This window comes from Kogia breviceps, chromosome 2 (assembly GCF_026419965.1).
Source record: "Kogia breviceps isolate mKogBre1 chromosome 2, mKogBre1 haplotype 1, whole genome shotgun sequence".
Taxonomy (NCBI): domain Eukaryota; kingdom Metazoa; phylum Chordata; class Mammalia; order Artiodactyla; family Physeteridae; genus Kogia; species Kogia breviceps.
In genome coordinates this window covers 55,285,694-55,306,358 of record NC_081311.1, presented here as the reverse complement: position 1 = coordinate 55,306,358, position 20,665 = coordinate 55,285,694, and the positions used below count along the sequence as shown (strand labels likewise).

The window sequence follows — 20,665 nt, the reverse complement described above, 5'->3', positions numbered from 1 at the left end:
GCTCCACTCCGTATAGCAGGCAGGGAACAGGCCCTGGAGCCAAGCTGCCCGGCATCGAGTTTCAGCTCTGCCATCTTCTCGCTGGGTCACTTTGGGCAGCTCTGTATCCCCTCTCTACCTCCGTTTCCTCATGTGTAGCAATGGAATAACAGCAGCGCAGGACTTACGCTTGTTGCCAGGCCTGGACACAGGGAGCCCCGTGGACGAGTCATTATTCTCTGAACCCTCAGCCTGGGGCCATCAGACTCAGATGTGCTCATTCACGGTCAACCAACAAAGAAGGGATCAAGCAAAACTGACTGCCGGTTCTCTTCTTTCCTTGGTCCCATCACACCACCTTCACCGCTTTTCATTTTTAGCTCTTTTTTGTACAGCCACACAGAAAGCTCAGTTTGTAATAGACCCCTCTTCTTGCCCTCAGGAAAAAAAAAAAAAAAAAAGCAATGAAAGGGAGACTGAAGGATCTATAAATCCGTCAGTTCCAGATTGCCAAGATGCAAGGATCTTTTCCTTTCCTCCTTCCTCTTGAAAAAATTTAAAACCCTCTAATACACAGTTAGCTGCACCAGTTCCTCTCTGAGGTTCACCGCAGGGAGGGAAGGAAGCGGTCCCCACTAATTGTGATGATGGAGAGAGCTGCTAATGGTCCCCCTAAATTAAAGATGGTGGGAGCGTCAGCTTCTCACTGGCTTGGTGTGTCATTAGTGGTAACACTACAGCCTTGCGCAGAGACGGGACCAACAGAGCCGGATGAGGGAAATTAATTAAGGTCTGACGATACCCTTAATAGGAATTTGTTATTTCTCCCAAATAAAGTGGCTGTGAGAAGTGCAAGGGAAGAAATAACGCAGCCCTCCTTCCCGCTTCCCTCCATGAATGTCTGTGTAGACACTTTCACAGGAGGTGCCCGGGAACCAGGAATCATCACTCCCTCTTTACTCATTTTCTCATATTTAGCAAACATCGGTCAGTGCCCATGGGGCTGGCAAACAGACATGTAAACCGTCTGCTGTAACTGCAGTGTGAAGAGCTCTTTGTAAAATATATGAAAAGAAGTGCTGAGGGAACAGAGTAAAAATGCCCTTGGTGGTCTGCTTAGGAGAGTCACAAAAGGGAGCATCCAGGCTGGGCTCTGAAGTATAGATAGGAGTTTATGAGAGAAAGGAAGGCAGAGGAACACTAAGGAAAGCCTCAGAGCCTTGGAACATATGTTCAACAGGCAGGAATGATAATAACACCCCCTCCCATTGATAGCCTATTTGCAAAACTTCTAAGCACCATCACGGTATCATCAAGTAAATATGGGTACCTACACCCCAATTGAGCTGGAGAAATGGAGAGAAAAGTATAGGTACAGTTGAGCAGAGACTGTCTGCCAGGTACTGTGCAGAATTTTACCTGTATTTGTATGTTTCATCCCAAGAATATTAGTATTAGTCCCACTTTACAGATAAGAAAGTTGAGGCTGACTCAGGTAACACGACTCAGGTCATAGAAATCATCAGTGGCCTACCAGAGCCAAGGTTTGACCCCAAAGAATCTAAGTTCCGAGCCCAGATAGTTAACCACTGTGCTTTGAGGCCTTCCTCTGCCATTTGAATATTAGCTAAAAAAATGATTAGTCAGAGTCCTTGAATATTTGCCAATATACTCAGTCCAGGCCAAAGCTAATGATTTGATGTGTAAAGTGTTTTTTCCTGGGACAATATTTGGGTTTTGTCTGCAGCCAGTCTTTGAAGCATAACTTAACGTCTCCTGTGTGCCTTCTCTGGCTGGCTTCCCCAAGAACTTTTAGGAAGTTATGCTCCTTCTTGGAGTTCTCGTGGACTTCTAGATGGCCTTTGTAATGGGTGCTTCCTTGCATTATCGCCATCTTTGTACAGGGAAGCGCCACCTTACTGGACCCTAAGCTCTCTGGGACAGTGGCCAGGCTCACTATCAACCTTACCCTTGACTACCTCTGGGAGCCTGGGAGCCTCAGATCCTAAGACATGTGTCTGTTGAGCCCACTTCAAGGGATTAAATGAGTTCTTGTGTGAAAGTCACTTCACACAGTCCCTTACATGTAGAAGCCACTCAATGAATCATAACAGTGGTAACAGCAGCCGGTAGTTCCAGGGTACCTGGGTGTCTTAGGCCTTACCTTACCCATGTGAGGTCACCTAATCCTCATGACCGCCCTCTGAGTGAGGGGCTCTTCTCATCCCTGGGTGTGGCAAGGGATGGCACACTGAGTCATAGTGAGAGTGAGTAGCCACTTTATTAGCTTTCCTCTGTCCCCGTCCCTGGAGGACAGGACCTCTCGCTTCCTGGGTGCCGGTGCCCATGTGGTCACAAGCACACTGTAGGTGGTCAGCAGTCAGGCTTAATGAATGAATGCGTTCATTCATTCTAAGGCATCCCTCTGAGGTCAAGCACAGCTGGCACTTTTATTAGAAGCTTCCTGAGCCCTGCAGGTGTGTGAAGACATCGTGCCAGGCACAGGTAGTCGGAGAACCTGGGGCTCCTGGGGCAGAAGGAAAAAGGCAGGAGGGAGCTTCCCTGGTGGCGCAGTGGTTGAGAGTCTGCCTACCGGTGCAGGGGACACGGGTTTGTGCCCCGGTCTGGGAAGATCCCACATGCCACGGAGCGGCTGGGCCCGTGAGCCATGGCTGCTGAGCCTGCGCGTCCGGAGCCTGTGCTCCGCAACAGGAGAGGCCACAACAGTGAGAGGCCCGCGTACCGCAAAAAAAATAAATAAATAAATAAAAAAGGCAGGAGGGCTTTCGCTCAGGCTCCCACTTGGGCCCCAGAAATGTGAGGAGAAAGTGGAGTTCAGGCCAGTGGATGGGGAGAGGGCTTCCTGGAAGAGGTAGCCTTTGGAAGAGGAGCCTGGAAAGGATGAGTGGCATCTTTCAGGGTGAGGATGAAGCATCCCAGGCCGAGAAGAGGCACAGAGGTAGGGAAGCAGCTGCCCCTGTGTTGGGAATTGCTTGGCAGGTAGGACTGCTGAGAATCCTAGTGTCTTCTGGCACTGGTGCCTCTGTAGATGGAACAGGATTCTTGGGGCAGGTTTGGCTGGACAGGACTGTAGCTGGGGGTGGCTTGTGGCATGAGACCAGACCATGCTGGACTGCAGGTGTGCAGAGCTGGGCAGGACTACTAAGAGTGGGTTCTCAGATCCCAGGGGTGCTGGCCTCCCTCTGAACCAGGTATGGACAGGTGGAGGGAAGTAGTTCCCAGTGGGCAGCCCTGAAATGCCAGGGACCTCTGACCTGGGCTGAGCATGTCTGCTGGGGAAATAGTACTTGCAGAGGAGGGACACAGCCTCCGGCCACCCCCAAGCCCCTAGGCCTCCTCTTCAGCACCCTGAGCCCCTCCCACCCTAGTAGGGCCCAAGAGCCTGGCTGGTCCTTGATCCTCAGGCGCCAGGAGCCAGGCAGCACCCCCCTCCCCCCGACAGCAGTGTCTGAGTCTGGGCAGAGACGTCGGCAGGGCTGACTGCCACCGTGGGCCCATGGGGGCGAGTGCCTTTTCCGCGCCAGCAGGAGCCGTCTCCCCAGGAGATGAGTCACAGCCCTGTCGGTGCGGCTGCCACTTCTGCTTTTGCAGCAGGTGCGAGTGGGGGCGAGCAGGTCCCCGAGACCACCCTACACGCATGTGCCCGTCTCCCCCCCGCATGCATGGAGAGCATCGTGCTAGCGGGGCCTGTGTGCACGCACGCACACGTACGTGTACCCCGCACACACCAGGTGTGCACGTGGGCTCTGGGGTAACCCGTCCAGCCAGACAGTGGAATGCCCAGTTTGGGAACCTTGGTTAAGTTTGCTTCTCACTGAGCTTGGGGCGGAGGGGACAAAACAGGAAGGAGCCGGTTTCCGCCCACAAGGCCCACCCACGACCTGCAGGGCAGTTGGGAGCTTGCTCGAGGGCCTGTATCCCAGGGAGCCGGGACCGTCCCGCCTGAGGAGGTGAGGCAGCAGCTGTGGGTCCCCGCCAGGCTCGGAGGGGCTCCTGGGGGGGCTTTACTTCCTGAGCCTGCCAGGCGTGCACCTCAGCTGGAACCAGACCTCAGCCTGGAGGGTTGGTGAGAGCTTATGCGGCAGGAGTTCTGGGGAGAGAGGACAGACTTGGGCCTAAGCTCTGCTCAGTTGCTGGGGTCCTGTGTTGAGTCCAGGCACACCTAAGGTGAGGACCCCAAAAGGAGGGCGGGTGTCCAGGGTCTCCTCTTTGTTGTTTAAAACCATAGCCTACAGGGCCTCCCTGTGAGACTGGCATGCCAGCCCTGGGACCAGCTTGTAGCCCCGGGTCCCCAGTGACCTCCTGGGAGAACGGGGCTTCTTCCAGCCCAGCTGTGCTGAGGTGCAGGCCCTGCTTGTTTTCCTGTGCTTCTCTGCCCCGTTCGGGCTCGCTGGGCTCCCAGGCCCCCCAGCGGTGCCCCCCAGATGCAGAGAGTGTGAGCTGTCGGTCACCTTTGGCCTGTGCATCTGGGCCTCACCCCCTTTCCACGGACCCACATCACACCTGGCCTGCAGAGTCAGGGGGCAGTCAGGCTGGTTCCCTGAGGACGGCTCCTCTCCCCGCAGTTCTAGGCCTGCTGTTTTCCCCAGAAATCATGAGTAATGCTAAATAAAGCCTGTGTCACTTTCCAGTTAAGAAAGCCTTTTTGTCTGCAGTCTCCTCTTTGAGCCGCGTCAGACTTAGGCCACGGAGGGAGGCCCATGTTCAGACTAGCCAGCCTGAGATCCACAGTAATGTGCACATTTACCCCGAGACCCAGGGCACATGTGTGCTCATGCATAACATCAAGAAGTCAGTTCAAGGGATGATATTCCTCCTTACTATGTGCTCACACTTGATTACTTTCTGTTTTTTTGTTTTTTTTGTTTTTTGTGTAGTATGCAGGCCTCTCACTGTTGTGGCCACTCCCGTTGCGGAGCACAGGCTCCGGCCGCGCAGGCTTAGTGGCCATGGCTCACGGGCCCAGCCGCTCTGCGGCATGTGGGATCTTCCCGGACCGGGGCACGAACCCGTGTCCCCTGCATCGGCAGGCAGATTCTCAACCACTGTGCCACCAGGGAAGCCCTACTTTCTGTTTTATTCCCTCTTTTTTCCCCCTCATGGTTCAGTGTCACAGCGCACTCTTGTGTCATGACCTGCAGTCTGAAGACACAGAGTAGAGCGGGGGTGGGAGTGTGTTGTTCTTACGCCCATTTAACAAATGAGCGCACAGGCTCGGAAACTTGCACCGGGGCCCTGAGCCAGGGAGGGGCAGGTGCAGGACTTGTACCCACAGAACCAACAAAAGGCCAGAGAGGAAAAGGGATTGGGGCTGGAGGGTCCTCTTCTCCCAGGAGGTCAGGACAGCCACTCCGGTGAGGTGACTTCTGAGCAGAGACAGGAAGGAAACCGGGGGCTGGCAAGGGGGCAGCAGGCAAGCACGGGCAGACAGTGACACGGTCCTCCCTCCAGTCTGACCCAACTTGACCGAGGGCCCCGCCTGGCCAGGAGCAGGGCACAAGGCTCAGACCCCCGGCGCCCCTCTGCCCACCTGTCATGCAGTCCTGCGCCTCCTTCCTGGAAGTCTGACCTCTGGGCTGGCTCCCCACACCTCCATTCCCAGTTGCCCCGACCTCTGGGGCCTGGGCTGGCTGCTCGGCTGGGGTATGAGTCAGCTTTTGCTTTCTGCTGACTTCCTGTGATGAAGGCACAAGTCATACAGAGGCATGAGGTGCTTTCCTACCAAGCCACCCTCCTCCAGAAGCCCCTTCTCCCACCTGCGCCCACTCCCCGGCTACCCAGCAGTGCTGACTTGCAGGCCTCACCCCCGTCGGGATGCCGTGGGCAGAGGTGGTAGCACAGCTGTGAGTGTTCTGCTTCTCTGCTCTTCCTGGGGCCGTGTCTGGGGTTTTCTCTCGGTAAGAGGTGCTGGAGAGTCAGCGCAGGACCGGCTCCAGGGGAGAGAAAGCCCCAGCCCAGCACTCCTTGGGGGTGGCACCCCTGGCAGGTTCTTTATACTGTAACCTCGCTGGCTCCTTCTCGAGCCTGTGCCTCTGCTCTTCTCCCTGGGGTCTGCTGGACCTCACTCTCCATCTGTACCATGGCAACTAATAGAAAGCCATCTCTGAGCACTTATGGTACGCAGGGCAGGGCATCAGGCCTTCTGATCTTTGGGGGCTCCTCGGGAGCTGTCATCAAACAAGGTGGGTACTGCTGGGACTACTGGGGAGACTGGGGGAACATCTGGGGCCAGGGGCTCCCAGAGAGTTGGGAACCAAAATGGGAGGGAGGGTAGGGCGGGATTAGCAATGGGGTAAACCGTTCTGCTGTGTGAGTTTGGACTCTGTGTGTAAACACTGGAAGCCATTGAAGGAAGGTCTTTGATTGTGCCGAGTGTCTTAGGAATTTGAAGGAAATTGGCTTGGCAGGGAGGTGTGCGAGAGATCGGGGTGGGAGCAGGGGAGGAAGCACCGCAGGTAGGCCAGTACCTGTCATCCAGGAAGAAAACCTGACATAAGGAGGCTCCTTGCAAAGACCAAACCAGCCGGGCAGGGCGGCCACCTCACTCTGATGGGTCAGGAGGAAGGGGAAGAGCCGAGACTTAGACTGGAGCCCTTGTGACCTTTTCTGAGAAAGGACGGGGTAGCTTTGAGGGGAAGCTGGTGCGGAGGAACCAGAGCTGTTTGGGGAGAGCCACTTAGAGCAGAGCATGGTCGAAGGCAGAGCTTAGATTGAGCCTGCAGGTCTCTCTTCCTCCGTAGCATGGCCTGTGGACTTGGGCTAAGGTGAGACGGACAGCCACGGGGGTGGCACATCCACAGTGATGGGGGGAGAGGTCGCTGTCATACGATTGGTCACCTTACAGGGTGCACCTGTTCTGCATTGGACACCGTGCCAGGCCTAGGGGATCTGGAACTGACTGAGAATGGGGGTCACCTGGGCTTGGCTGGGAGCCACAGAGCATGGTGGCGCTAGTAGATGGGGCATGCCTCTGTCTGTGCCTGTGTCTGCAGCCCCTGAGGATCCCCACCCTGTCTCCCTCTGCAGTGATGGGTCGTTCCCCTATGACTCTGTCCCTTGGCAGCAGAACACCAACCAGCCTCCCGGCTCCCTCTCCGTGGTCACCACGGTTTGGGGAGTGACCAACACATCCCAGAGCCAGGTAAGAGCCTGTCTTTCCCCCAGCAACAGCCCCTCCCAGGCGGGGTCAACCCTTGAACCCTGAGGCCCTCGGGTCACCATGCCATGTGAGCATCTCAGTGAGCCCTGCTCACTCTCCCAGGCTCTCCCCGGCTGCAAAGACCAGCTTTCAGGGCACAACCAGCTGTGGACACACCTCTACCCAGGATGGGTCCACACCTGCCCCAGGACGATGGCCCCTGGACCCTGTGCACTGCCCCAACCAACCCTAGGGCCTTCCTGAGGGAATGTTTTTCACCTGACATACAGCAAGGGGTTCTTTCCTGGCCGGCATTTACTTTGGTTGGATAAACAGGAGAACTGCCTGGGTGTTATTGGCCTCAGGGCTCCAACACCTGGGGTCTCTAACCCTGGATGGCCTGGGCTAGATTTCAAAAGATTGAGCCTAAAACTTGTGACAAACTCCACTGCACATCCCTAGTCAGCCTTGCTTCCCGCTCTTGTTCCTTCCTCTTTCCTCCACTCCTTCCTCTCCCTGCTGCTGGGCCTCTGCCTTGGCCACATGAAAGGCTCAGGGCCGCTTGCCGCCCTGGAGGGAACCAGCGCGCTTGCCTGTGGTCTCGGGCCACAGGGAGCCCCTCGGCCAGGACCCTGCCGCCCTCTAGAGCTGGTAGGTTGGGCTTCTCTTTGCCCTCACAGAGCAGCAGCCCAGGGCCTCTGTGTAGCTTGACCCTTGGACATCCAGGTGGCTTTGCAGGGCAGGAGGGCTGAGGAGTCCAGAGCTTTCCCACCTGCCACCTGGTGCTGGACCAGTCTCACCACCTTCCATCACAGGCTGCAGTGCTCATCTCCGCTGCCTGCTTCCGGGCTGGGTTACCCGCTTCTAATCATGTGTATACCATGGCAACTGTCCGTGCTCAGATGAAATTTTTTTTAAAACCCACCCTTTTTCTCCTCCTTTTCCTCAGTTGTCCTTCCTCTGTTTTTCCCTCTCCATGCCACCCGGGGTACCCACTTGGGTGACAGCCTCTCTCTCTGCCCACAGGTCCTCGGGAACCCTATGGCCAATGCCAACAACCCCATGAATCCAGGCGGCAACCCCATGGCGTCGGGCATGACTACCAGCAACCCCGGCCTCAACTCCCCACAGTTTGCTGGGCAGCAGCAGCAATTCTCAGCCAAGGCCGGCCCCGCTCAGCCCTACATCCCGCAGAGCATGTACGGTCGGCCCAACTACCCTGGCAGCGGGGGCTTCGGGGCCAGGTGAGCAGGGAGCAGCCTTCGCAGGGGGCACATCAGCCCTGCCCTTCCCCTCCAGGCAGGCTTAGGAGTCAAGTGTGAATCCCAGCACGTGCTTCCTGGCCTGGGAAGCATGGGGAGCCTGGCGCTCCCCTTCTCCTCAGGTATCCCATCTGCCTGCGGGGCACAGTCATCTCTCATTCTGGGGACTGGCTGGCAGGCCGGATGCTGCACGGCCGGGGCGCCTTCTGAGAGCCGCCAAGCCCGTGGGGTTGAAGGGCTGCAGTTGCATTTCCCAAATGACCCTTCTCTGTGTCATGTCTTTATACATTGGGAGATGCTGAGAGCTGGGCGGCAGGAGCGTCAGCTCTGCTCTGCTGGTGTGGAGGAAGAGATTCAGGGCTGGGGTCCCTCGGTCCGAGGCAGGGGGAGGGCAGGGAGGGGCGTGGGGCGGGGCAGAGGCACCCCATTCCTCCTCTCGCCGCCCGCCCCGCTCTGCCCACGGCTGCCCTGTGGCCTCACCCCTGCCAGGCACCCCGGGGCCAACCGCAGCCCTGCCACGTGTCAGCGCAGTAGGGCCTCGTGGTGAAGCCCAGCTGCATCCCCACCCTGCTCTCCCCTGCCGGAGGCCCTGGGCCGGTTGCTCGGGTTCTCTGAGGCTAGGTGTCCTCCAGAAGGTGGGCTGACGCGTGTGGCCGAGGGCGCCGTGACCTAGTGCCTAGGAGCGATCGCCGGCTAGCCACCTGGGTGGGACTCCAGGAACACAGCAGCTTGGCGGCTTGGTGGTTGTCAAGTGGCACGAGGGGCTGACAACCGCCAGGAGGCCCCTGTCCCCACCCGGCTCTTAGTCTAGACCTCCCCCCTCTGTGAGCTGTGGACACAAGGGCCTGGCATGGCCTGACCTCTCCCTCCCCACCCAAAGCGGGCGTGTCATGGGTTCATCTTGAGGTCCAGGCAGCATCTAACTCTCCCTTCTTCTCTCCCTCGCAGTTACCCTGGGGGTCCTAATGCCCCTGCTGGCATGGGCATCCCTCCGCACACCAGGCCGCCCGCTGACTTCACTCAGCCGGCAGCCGCTGCCGCAGCAGCTGCAGTAGCAGCAGCAGCGGCCACGGCCACAGCCACAGCTACGGCCACTGTGGCAGCCTTGCAAGAAACACAGAATAAGGATATAAACCAGTATGGACCGGTAAGGGCCACACTAGTCCTGGGCCACTCAGCCAGGCAGACAGCCCCTGGGATCAGAGCCGGGGGTGTTGGTGTCTGTGTGCCGAGGGGAGCTGATGGCGTCAGGGTGCACTTAGGTTTTCTTAGAAGCGCAAGGAGGGGCATGTGTTAGGGTGTGGGCGTATCAGTGTGGTTGAGAGTGGTGGCGGTGTGTTTGGGAGCTTGTGTTTGTTCTGTGTGGGTTGGTGGCTCGTGTGTGTCTGTGTATGGGGAAAGATGTTCCATATTGCAGTCTGAGCCTCTACTCACCAAAGAGCGGGCTATGTCTAAAGTAGCCTTGTCACCAGTCTGTCCCCTCCCCCGGTGGCCTCTGAAGACCAGTGCTCTCCTAGTGATCCCATCTGTGTATCCTGCCCAGGTCTCAGCTCTGCTCCCCTGACCTTCAGAAGGATGGGGTGGGGTGTGAGGAGAGTAGGAGCGCCCCCGCAGAAATGCAGGGCAGGTGTGGAGGTGGGAAGTCCAGGATGGGGACAGCAGGGCAGGTGGGCACAGGTGGGAGCCAAGGCCACCTCAGACTGCGGATGGAGGGTGTGTGTCCATTGGCTGAGGAACAAGGGCGGGGCCGGGGCTTCCAGGAAAGGGGCCCTTGCCTCCATCCTTATCCACCTCCATTCTCCCATGCCCCTCCCCACCCCTGCACCCTCTTTTCCCGTTCCTTGCCTGCCTCCCTGGAAACGCTGCCTGTGCATTGGAGTGACTGCGCCCCACCCCGTAACACCCCTCGGGCTGCACCTTTCCTGTGCGGCCTGCAGAGAGCAGCAGCGAGCCCACGAGGCCGGTGGTCCTTTGGGACCTGGTCACCAGCTGCAGCCACACAGGAAAGTGCCCAACCTCCAACCCCGAACCCCCCACTTCCCCCACCCTTCCTTCCTTCCCTGCACTTTCAATGCATGTGGCATTTTATTCTTTTTTTTTTTTTTTTTTTTTTTTTTCTTCTTCTTCTCCCGTTGAAGGTCTGTTCCTCTTTCCAGATGGGTCCCACCCAGGCGTATAACAGCCAATTCATGAACCAGCCCGGGCCTCGGGGGCCTGCCTCCATGGGGGGCAGCATGAACCCCGCAAGCATGGCGGCTGGCATGACGCCCTCGGGGATGAGCGGCCCTCCCATGGGCATGAACCAACCCCGGCCACCCGGCATCAGCCCCTTTGGCACACACGGGCAGCGGATGCCCCAGCAGACCTACCCGGGCCCCCGGCCCCAGTCCCTTCCCATTCAGAGCATAAAGAGGCCATACCCGGGAGAGGTGAGTGTGACAGCTGGCAGCCGGTGGGCAGGGTGGGAGGTGGGGAAGACACGGGTGCTGTGGGTAGTTCCTTGAAAAGGGCATGGATTGACCTTCAGGAAACCTGGACCAGAAGGCAGAATCTTAGGAGTCAGGTGCTGCTGAGTTTAAGGTCAGCTCTGGCATTTCCCATATAGAAGACCTTGAGCAAGTCACATCACCTCCTGGAGTCTCCGTTTTTTCTTTTGTAAAAGTCAGTGACAATCCAACCCACCTCCTGGGGCTGCCTGGGAATCTTGAGTGAGGGGCTGTACGTGAAGTGCCTGGCCCTGGGCTGGCATGGGCGGGCACTTAGCAAGCAGTAGCCGCTGTTAGGATTCTCTTCTGTCTTGGCATAGACGCTAGCTGGGTGACTGTGGGTAAGGAACTAAGCCTCCTTGGGTCCACATTCCTCGCACCCACATGAGGGCACCTCACACCCAAGAGCGAGAGATGAGACAAAACCCTGTAAAGATCTAAAGGCCGTGCACCTCGGAGAAGTGACTGGAAGGCAGGCAGCATGTTTCTTGGGGCTTTGTCGGGAGGAAGGCTGCCCGTTGGGGTGCCCAGTCACCTCAGCCGTGAGATCAGTGAAGATCGAAGGAAGCAAACCCACACCTCCTGTCCTCCAGGAACCAAGACTTCAGCAGGAAAGATAAGGCTTCCCGGGCATCACCCAGTGCTCTGCTGGCACACCTCTTCTCAGGTTGGCTCCACCCCATCTCAAAACTGTGCCTTCTGTTTGGGCTTCCAGTGCGTTTAGAGCCCAAAGACCCTGAGTTCCTTGAAGGTCTATGTGCTTCCCCTCAGCATACATCCTTACTTGGCCTAGAATGCAACTTGGCCACTGATGGGGATGTCCTGGGTCCAAGAGGGGAGATGTCAGGGACGTCCTCAAACACCCAGGAGCCAGGGTCAGGCCCAGACCCCCTCCAGGTGGGCAGCAGCTCGGAGAAGCTGGAGAAGGATGGCAGCTCCTGAGTCCCTGGATGTCTTTGGGGGTGCGGGGCCTCGACCCGTGGGCCTCACTCCCATGCACAGCCCCCACATGAGTTCTGGGCCCTCCCAACCCCCTCTGTGCTCAGACTCCGGCGTTCCCTCTGGCTGGGCTGGGAATGTATCTGTAGGCCCAACCTCAGCTGCTGGCACCCAAGGAGGCGATCACAGAAAAGGCAGCAGAATTTCCGGTCATTAGCCTGACGTCAGCCCCGTGCCTGTACCGGTGTTAGCTCCCCGGCTCTTACCTGTCACAGCAGGGCACACCAAAGGCTCTCAGTTATCTTTACTAAATCATCCTCAATAGACTGCTGGTACTACCCAGCTACAAAATGCCCGACACTGGGCTGTGACACCGGTGGCCACAGAACTGCACGTCCTGACCCCGTCTGAGAAGACTGGCCTCACCTCTCAGTACACACTCATAGAAGCTCTAAGTTGTCGGAACCTGGGGGTGGGGGTGGGGGTCAGGTCACCTGGTCCCGCAGAGGGACTAGTGGGCAGGCCCCAGCTCCCCTTCCTATCCTGCAGTGATGTGATGGGAACCTCACCATCACACAGAGCAGCCGCTGTATCGCAACAGTGTGAGCTCCGCAGTTCTTCAGCGCTGATGCAAACTTCGCCCTCTTCTGCCGTTTACCCCCTGCCCTTCTTTCATGTGTTGAGCAAGTATTAATTGCTGGCCTCTTCTTTGCCAGACACTGAGACACAGCTGTCTCCTGGACCTCTGAGTCTAGAGGGCAAGAGAGACAGTTAATAGACAAGAAGTTTCACAGACGGGGAAGAAGCACTGACTCTGCAGGATGTAATGGCCTGGGGTGCTCTCCGGGTCACCTGATTTTACAGACAGGGAAGCAACTAGAGGGTGGGAGTGGCTCTCCCAGGACAGCGATCCTGCGCCTTTCTGGAGCTGTTGCTTCCCCCAAGAGGGGCTGCCTTGTCCCTTCACCAGCCTGGTTCTCCTGACCTCTGCACCAGTAGCCCAAAACTAAACATCGGTGTGTTCTGCTCAGTGTGGGGGTACGGGGACAGTGCCTCCCAGATTCAGCCTCAGAACGCAAGGGCTGGGGATCACCTTTCTGGAAGTGCATCCTGTTGTCTGTCACATACCAAGCACTAGGGGAGACCCAAAGGGGGCTTCAGAATCAAGCACCCTCATGATGGCAAGAACAAGAGGCTCTGGAAGTACCCCCAAGCTCAAGGGGCATGGAGTTTTGAGAAAGCTTCATGGGGAGGTGGCCCTCGAGCCAGACGGGCCGATGTAGTGTCCCTGGATGTCAGGGCAAGAAGGGCCCCCGGCATCATCTGGTTCAGCTGGTCTCCTTTGCAGGTGGGGTGGGCATTTTCTGGGTGGGTGGAAAACAGCAGGGGCAGAGGAGAAGAGGTAGGGCGTCCTGGCATCTGGTGGGCAGCTTGGCTTCGAGAAACTGATGACCTTTCCCCACTCCTTTCTCTGCCACCATAGCCCAACTATGGAAACCAGCAATACGGACCAAACAGCCAGTTCCCCACCCAGCCAGGCCAGTACCCCACCCCCAATCCCCCACGGCCGCTCACCTCTCCCAGCTACCCCGGGCAGCGGATGCCCAGCCAGCCGAGCACTGGGCAGTACCCGCCCCCCACAGTCAACATGGGGCAGTATTACAAGGTGAGTCCCACCACCCCACGGGCCCCCTCCCTCCTTACCACCTCACCTCCCCACCACCCCTGCCTGTGTCATCCTGACCCTGGCTGTCCCCTGGGTCACCAGGGGGCAGGCGGAGATCTCTGGATGTGATCTCATGTGCTCAGAGCTGTGCATGCAGCGGCCAAAATGACAGGCTGGCTTTTCTTGGTTCCTGTTCTCGTGGGGCTCAGATGATGGTTTTCCTTCTCCTTACTATTTATAGTACGTACGAGATAATAACAATGAAGGAAATATATTTTTTTAAGTAAGAGCACCCACCCCGATACATTTACGTTTGATTACAGACTTTGTCCCCAAGCATGTGGGCATTAACCGTGTTGTATAGTTGTTATTACGGTCGTGATTTTGAATCTGTTTCTTTCACTTGAACACAGCGTGTTACTTATTGCTACAGTCCCCGTGGTTGTCACTTTTAATGGCTGCCTGACATTCTCCTGGGAACCACACCACGTTTTATCCTTTCTGTTGGACATTTGGGTTGTTTCTGAGTTTTCACTTTTGAAATAGTACTATAATGACTGTTTTCAGGCAGGTAGCTCTTTCCTTCTTTGGGATTCTTATAAAGTGCATTCTCGGGAGTGAGGAAGACTCTGGAAAAATTTTGCACTTGTTTGCCAATGAATCACGCCAACTTACATGACTACCCACCCCTTGGCTTACATGGGCTTACTATTTTTAGCCCGACTGCAGCACACTAGGTGTTGCTATTTTTATAAACTTGCTCAATTAGTAGCTATGGGCAGAGAGAAGCAGAACACTGACCATGGCAGTGGTGTGTGCTCTGCCCCCACCGCACTCCCCACCCCAGCACTGGGTGGGCCTCTTCAGCAACCCCTGTCCTCCCGGAAGGTTTTCATTTCAGGAGGGAGAGCGGGGTAGCCTTTCTGCCTTCCGTTCACGGCATTGTTCATTCATCTTGCTTTACCAGCCAGAGCAGTTTAATGGACAAAATAACACCTTCTCTGGAAGCAGCTACAGCAGCTACAGCCAAGGGAACGTCAGTAGGGTATGTTTCAGTTTTCATCTCGGGAGTTATAACCCACATGCACTGTGTTCAGAGGGGGCCTCCCCGTTCCTGCCCCAGCCTTTCTGGACATTAATAGGGTCGTCCGCTCCAGGGCCCAGAGGTGCTTGGAGGATCTGCATCTCAGATGGGTGGGCCAGGGATGAGTGTGGACCTGGCCAGTCCTGGGAAGAAAACAAGGTGGGGACTAAGAGAGGAAGGGAAGGGGCTCCTGGAGATGCTTCACGCCTGACTCCATCTGGGGACCCCAGTGGGGTCGGGTGGCGATGAAGGACATGGCCTGGAGTCATGATGTGGGCAGCAGGAGACCTGGGATTGTTCTAGCATTCTTCCTCTCCCAGGATTATATTAGGCAAATTCCCCGTCACCCTGAGCCTGTGTCCTCATTGGTCAAATGGGTTGGGGACCCTACAATCCCCCTGGTGCCGTGACCCAAGTGAAGGGTGGGGAGAACCTTTCCAGGCCCACCTGTCTTCCCATAGGGGCAGAGACCTGAGTGTGGCCAGAGTGGAGGAAGGGGTTTTCCTGAGGGGCTCTCCTCCCTCAGGGGAGCAAAGGCCATAGCCCTAGGACCCTAGGGTGGGTGGGGCACGTCTCCACAGCCGTGGTCCCTCCTTGTGCCTGTGAGCCCATAACCTATATGTGGTTTCTCTTTCCCTCTAGCCTCCCAGGCCCGTTCCTGTGGCAAATTACCCCCACTCACCTGTTCCAGGGAACCCCACACCCCCCATGACCCCCGGGAGCAGCATCCCCCCATACCTGTCCCCCAGCCAAGACGTTAAACCACCCTTCCCACCTGACATCAAGCCAAATATGAGCGCTCTGCCGCCGCCCCCAGGTGAGTGCCCTGCTCTCTCCTTGCCTCCTCCCTCCCTAGTCAAGCCAGCTCTACCTGCCTCCACCTCCCCCACTCACAGTGTGCCAGGAGTCAGGGGGCTTGGAAGTCTGCCTGCCTGCCTGCCTCTGGGGGCTGGGCGTGGGAAAGAGCGGGGGGTGTGAGAGCAGGCCTCCTTACCACCTGCCTGAGCCGCTGGAGGCTGGGAGGGAAAGCAACTCTCAGCAGTGGCAAAGGGCTGGGAGGAGAAGCCAGCCGGGGCTTCCAGAGCAGGGAGCAGGTGGAGACAGGAGGGGATGCAGAGCAGGGGGCTGAGTGGGAAGTGGGGGGCAGGGATGGTCAGGATGGGGTCGGAGGGACCGGAAGAAGCCAGGGGCTGCCTGGTGTGCCCTTGAGCACGCAGCCCAGCTGCCGTGGCCCTGTTCACACACGCGCCCGGAGCATGCAGCCAAGGGTGCGTGTCGTGTGCCGCCGGGGCGAGGGCCATGTGGCTCACCTGCTCCTCCCCCGCGCAGCCAACCACAATGACGAGCTGCGACTCACGTTCCCCGTGCGGGACGGCGTGGTGCTGGAGCCCTTCCGCCTGGAGCACAACCTGGCCGTCAGCAACCACGTCTTTCACCTGAGGCCCACAGTCCACCAGACGCTGATGTGGAGGTGAGCGTCAGGGCACAGCCCAGCCCGAGCCGGGTGGAGGTGGCCCCGGTGTTGACTTTCCTGGGCCCTGGCATCACCTGAGACACGTGGTAATAGCATCTGCTTGACACCGTCACCTGTTGAGCAGTAATAGCATCTGCTTGACACCGTCACCTGTTGAGCACTGCTGACTGGGCCCTGCTGTGTGCAAGGCCCTGGGGGTGTCCAAGCGAACCTGCAGGTGCCGGGAGACAGACAATTCTGCCTTGGCTTAGTGGCCTGAGGGTAGGGAGCTGCTGTCACTCACCCCAGTCCTGATGAGACAGTGGTCAAGAACAAATTCCCAGAGGAAAACGTGGCTAGCTCAGGCTGAGAAGGACGATGTTCCAGCAGGGCCCCCGAGTTGGCCTCGAACGTGGCTCATGTGGTCAGAGCCAGGAATATAGAGAGAGGAGCGGGAACAGGGCCGGGTCCTTCCTGCAGATGGCGAGCAGCTGGCCACCGGGCGGGGCTGCTGCTCAAACAGTGGGCGCTGGAGTGAGGGGTCTGGAGGCCCCCTGCCGGGCCAGGCTCTGTGTTCTGAGCCGCCTATACCTGATCTCTTTTGATCTTATGAGTGGGCGTTGCTTGCCCCATTGACAGTGAGGAAACTGAGGCCAGAGAAGTGATTAGCTTGGATGAGTCCTCGCAACTAGCAAGGGGCAGAGCTGGGACTCGGGCCCGGGTCTCTCAGACACCGGAACGCACTGGTGTCTCCACCCTCGGTTCCTCCTCCTCGGGCAGGACTCACATTGCCTCGCTGTCAGTGACCAAAGGCCTCAGGTGCCCAGTGAGCACCCCGAGGGCACGAGCTGTGTCTGAGCTGGGCACGTGCACACGCACCACTGTGCGCGCACAGCTGGCCCGTTGCCTCGATCAGGCCAGAGGCAGCTGGGGTGGGCAGGAGGGCACGGGAGTGCACTCAGGCTAAAGGGTAGAGAGACCCCCATACAGGGGCCCTGCTCACCCACTGCTCCTTAGCCGTGAGTACCGTCGCCTGCAAGACCTTCTGTGGCTCGGCCACTGGCCCTGCTGGGTTTGTGGGGACTCCTTCGGTGCCGTGTCCTTGGGGCCCACCACAGGAGTAGGGGGGCGGGAACGGAACCAGGCAGCCCCTGGCCTGGGGTGCTGCTCCCACAGGAGCTCAGAGCATAATCAGCCTTCCAGCGGGCCTCGTTGAGTTAGCGTCTGTCCGTCTGTCTGTCCCGGGGGAACAGGAGGCGCACTTCCATGCAGGGGACTGAGGCAGATCATGGCCAGAGCTGTGGGGCTGTGGTTGAACAGTATATGGGAGTCATGGGGGGAATTTGGGTTGTTGGGATGGGTTTTGGCGGGAGGCCTGGGCAGAGGGAACATCCAGGGTGAGAGAGGAGAGCTCGGGGCAGCTGGGGGAGCCTTCGTGGCTGAGGACGGGGTGCTGAGTGACTCGGTGGGGGACTGTGGTGAGGGGGGGGTCATGGAGGCCATGGGCAGCCCCGTCGCAGAGCCGCCCTGAGCCTCGCCCCGCCCACAGGTCTGACTTGGAGCTGCAGTTCAAGTGCTACCACCACGAGGACCGACAGATGAACACCAACTGGCCAGCCTCGGTGCAGGTCAGCGTGAACGCCACGCCCCTCACCATCGAGCGCGGCGACAACAAGACATCCCACAAGCCCCTGCACCTCAAGCACGTGTGCCAGCCGGGCCGCAACACCATCCAGATCACTGTCACCGCCTGCTGCTGCGTGAGTGTGCGGGTGGGCCCGAGATCCTCAGCCTCCTCTGGACCTCAGCTGCGTCATGGGTCTCCATCCCCCCCTCCCCAGGAGCGATCTTTCAGGAGTACCCCAGAAATGTGCCACAGTCCCCCCCAGGGCCGTGGGGTGAAATTCAAGCCGCCGTGCTCTGGTCCGAGGCCTGGCCTTTTGTCCTACCGCAGCCTCCATCTGGTCTACACCCTCACCTCCCTTTGCTCCTGGAGATCCTCCTCCCGGACACCATCCCCCACGCCCACCACCTTCTTCCACTGAGGAAGTTCTGTGTGTCCCTCAAAGCTGCTCCGTTCGTGCCTCATTTGCAAGAAATTTTTATATTCTAATCACTTCTTCCCCTGAGAACCAACTCCACCAAGTCTGGAGTTAACCCCTTCCCTTTGTCACCCAACCATGCTGTCTCAGAACTCTGTATGTGTGTCCCCTGACCTGTGACTCACTGATCCGGAACCACATGTGAGCCACACTCCTGTCCCCCAAGATCAGGGCCTGACACTCAGGGCTTGCCCGGGGATTTGCAGAATACCTGCCCCACTCTGCTGGCCTCCCTGGCGGAGAAGGAAGAGCCCTGATCCTGCCCTTATGCGGGTCGGGGCACCACGACCACCCAGAGATAAGAGTCACAAGACTGGGGATGCTGTCAGAGTGAGGAGCCTGCGGGGGCTTGTTGGGGGGTGCAGTCCTGGAAGGCTTCCTGGAGGAGTGAAGACAGGACAACATCCTCTGGCAGGAAGGGTGGAGGAGGCATGATGGGGAACAGCAGGGCGAGGGGCAGGAGGGCCAAGGCTAGGAAGTGAGTTTGGCCTGGATCTTGATGCCTTGTGTCCCATAACCACATCCCAGGGGTATATCAGCATTAGAGTCAGCCTTGTTGGCATAGACAGCAGCAGCTGCCCCCAGGTAGTGACCCCGGTCTGGGTCCCCAGCTCGCAGGTCCCAGGACACATCCTGGGCCTCAAGGGCTCTCTCCCAGGTCCCAGGGGACCCTCTCCTAACGGGGCATCACCATGGACGTGGGGCCCTTTCCTGCGCTTAGCCTCTGGGGTGAAGGGGGCGGCCTAGGCCTGCGGAGGCCCAGGTGGCAGGCATGGGGGCCATGCGGCAGGGACCGAGCCTCTGCTCTTTCTCGGCAGTCCCACCTCTTCGTGCTGCAGCTGGTCCACCGGCCCTCCGTGCGCTCCGTGCTGCAAGGCCTCCTCAAGAAGCGGCTCCTGCCTGCAGAGCACTGTATCACGAAAAGTGAGTAGGGGCTCGGGGGCTGGAACCAGACCCCAGTCTCACCACGTTCATTGTCCCCTGGGCCTGGCACCAGCCCCTCCCCCTCCAATGCCCCTCCTCTGGGGCTGTGGGGATGATCAGATGAGCACACAGTACCGTGAGCGCAGCATGTGAGGCAGATTAAAACAAGATGCCGTGGTGCAGGTAGGCCAGGCAGGCTTCCTGGAGGAGGTGATCACCTGGAAGGATGGGAGGAACTGGAAGAAGGGGTTCTTCATCAGGAGAGAAGCACAGGGATGGATCTCACCTCAACAGCCCAGGCCTAACTCGAGACGGGGGGACTTGGCTCTGACTCCCAGGTGCAGACACTTGGGGGCCGGGGTGGGGGAGGGGGGTGCACCATGCAGGGAAGTACATCACTGCTCCCCCCTTCAAATGTGCTACTTCATGTCCTGATCCCTAGAATCCGGCCAGGCCATTTCCACACTTGGAGAATTAAGTGCAAAAGTGCCTATGGGGCTCTCCCACTGACCCAGAAAGTCAGTGAAGTCCAGACTGGGTTTCTGCAGGTTTTGCCGAAAGTCCTGCCTTCCTAGTGAAGACAGGGCATGAACTGCAGAGACTGGGGGACTGATATAGACACCCCCAGGGGCACTTCACACATGTCACATGTAGAGTGTCATTCCAGAGTGCTGGGAGGCCCAGGGCCTCCGGCATGCTGAGCTCCCTTTTGCCCAGGCGGGGGTGCCCTGCACCTGTTCATGAGACCTCCCTGTGTTGGGGGGCGTGGAGAATCAGAGTGTGTATCAGCCACTTGAAGGAGTGGGGGTGTGTGCAGGACAGCCCTGCCCTCCTCATCCACCCATGCCTCCGCCCCACAGTCAAGCGGAATTTCAGCAGCGTGGCTGCCTCATCAGGCAACACGACCCTCAATGGGGAAGATGGCGTGGAGCAGACAGCCATCAAGGTGTCTCTGAAGTGCCCCATCACATTCCGGCGCATCCAGCTGCCTGCTCGAGGCCACGATTGCAAGCACGTCCAGGTGAGCAGTCCCAGGGAGAGCATCCTGGAGTCTGGCTGGGATAACGAGGAGTAGGCGGAAGGGTGGACAGCAGGGCCTGTCTCTAACCCCGCCGACAGGACGCCATGGCCATCAGGAGCTGATTTCACTCACTCACTCCTGCCGTCATTTATCCTCTGAGCATCTTCTCTGTGTGCTCAGAGCTAGGTTCCCAGGGGGCCACAGAACTGGATTTAGACAGTCCCAGCCCTGGCAGATGTCAGATGCCAGCTGGAAATCCTGCACATACGGCCACTACGGCTGATAGGGAACCTGAAAGCAGGGACGCCTCTGCCTGGTTCACTGCTGTGTCCCGAGGCCCTGCCCTGAGCAGGGACTCTGGACGTGGCTGTGGGATGAGTGACTGTCACAGTTTGGGTGGCTAAATGCGGGCAGCCCAGGTGGGTGGGATTCACTGGGTGGGGGCTACCATGGGGCCAGGCCAGCCGCACCCTCGGCCCCACCCTCTCACAACTGGCCCCGAGGGCTTCATAGTGGGTCGGGAGCCTCCCAGCCCCCCTAACCCCCATCCCCGGGAAAACGAGCAGCAGAGGTCTGGTCGCTTTATTTGT

The 20,665-nt window shown here is 58.3% G+C and overlaps 1 protein-coding gene across 6 annotated transcripts in view; it reads left to right on the top strand.

The window, feature by feature from the left end:
* The window catches only part of ZMIZ1 (zinc finger MIZ-type containing 1), a 166,964-nt gene that overhangs the window by 134,472 nt on the left and 11,827 nt on the right, over positions 1-20,665 (top strand). For 3 of the 6 annotated variants that reach the window (XM_059054273.2, XM_067025268.1, XM_067025266.1), the window contains 11 exons: positions 7,027-7,141; positions 8,165-8,382; positions 9,349-9,547; positions 10,557-10,829; positions 13,309-13,491; positions 14,459-14,536; positions 15,218-15,392; positions 15,905-16,046; positions 17,578-17,788; positions 18,949-19,054; positions 19,915-20,075. In XM_059054273.2, coding sequence (XP_058910256.1) covers positions 7,027-7,141; positions 8,165-8,382; positions 9,349-9,547; positions 10,557-10,829; positions 13,309-13,491; positions 14,459-14,536; positions 15,218-15,392; positions 15,905-16,046; positions 17,578-17,788; positions 18,949-19,054; positions 19,915-20,075 — 1,861 coding nt within the window. Of the gene's footprint in view, positions 1-3,896; positions 3,951-7,026; positions 7,142-8,164; positions 8,383-9,348; positions 9,548-10,538; positions 10,830-13,308; positions 13,492-14,458; positions 14,537-15,217; positions 15,393-15,904; positions 16,047-17,577; positions 17,789-18,948; positions 19,055-19,914; positions 20,076-20,665 lie in introns of those variants that run through there. The other 3 variants (XM_059054274.2, XM_059054272.2, XM_067025267.1) reach the window with 2 other exon arrangements.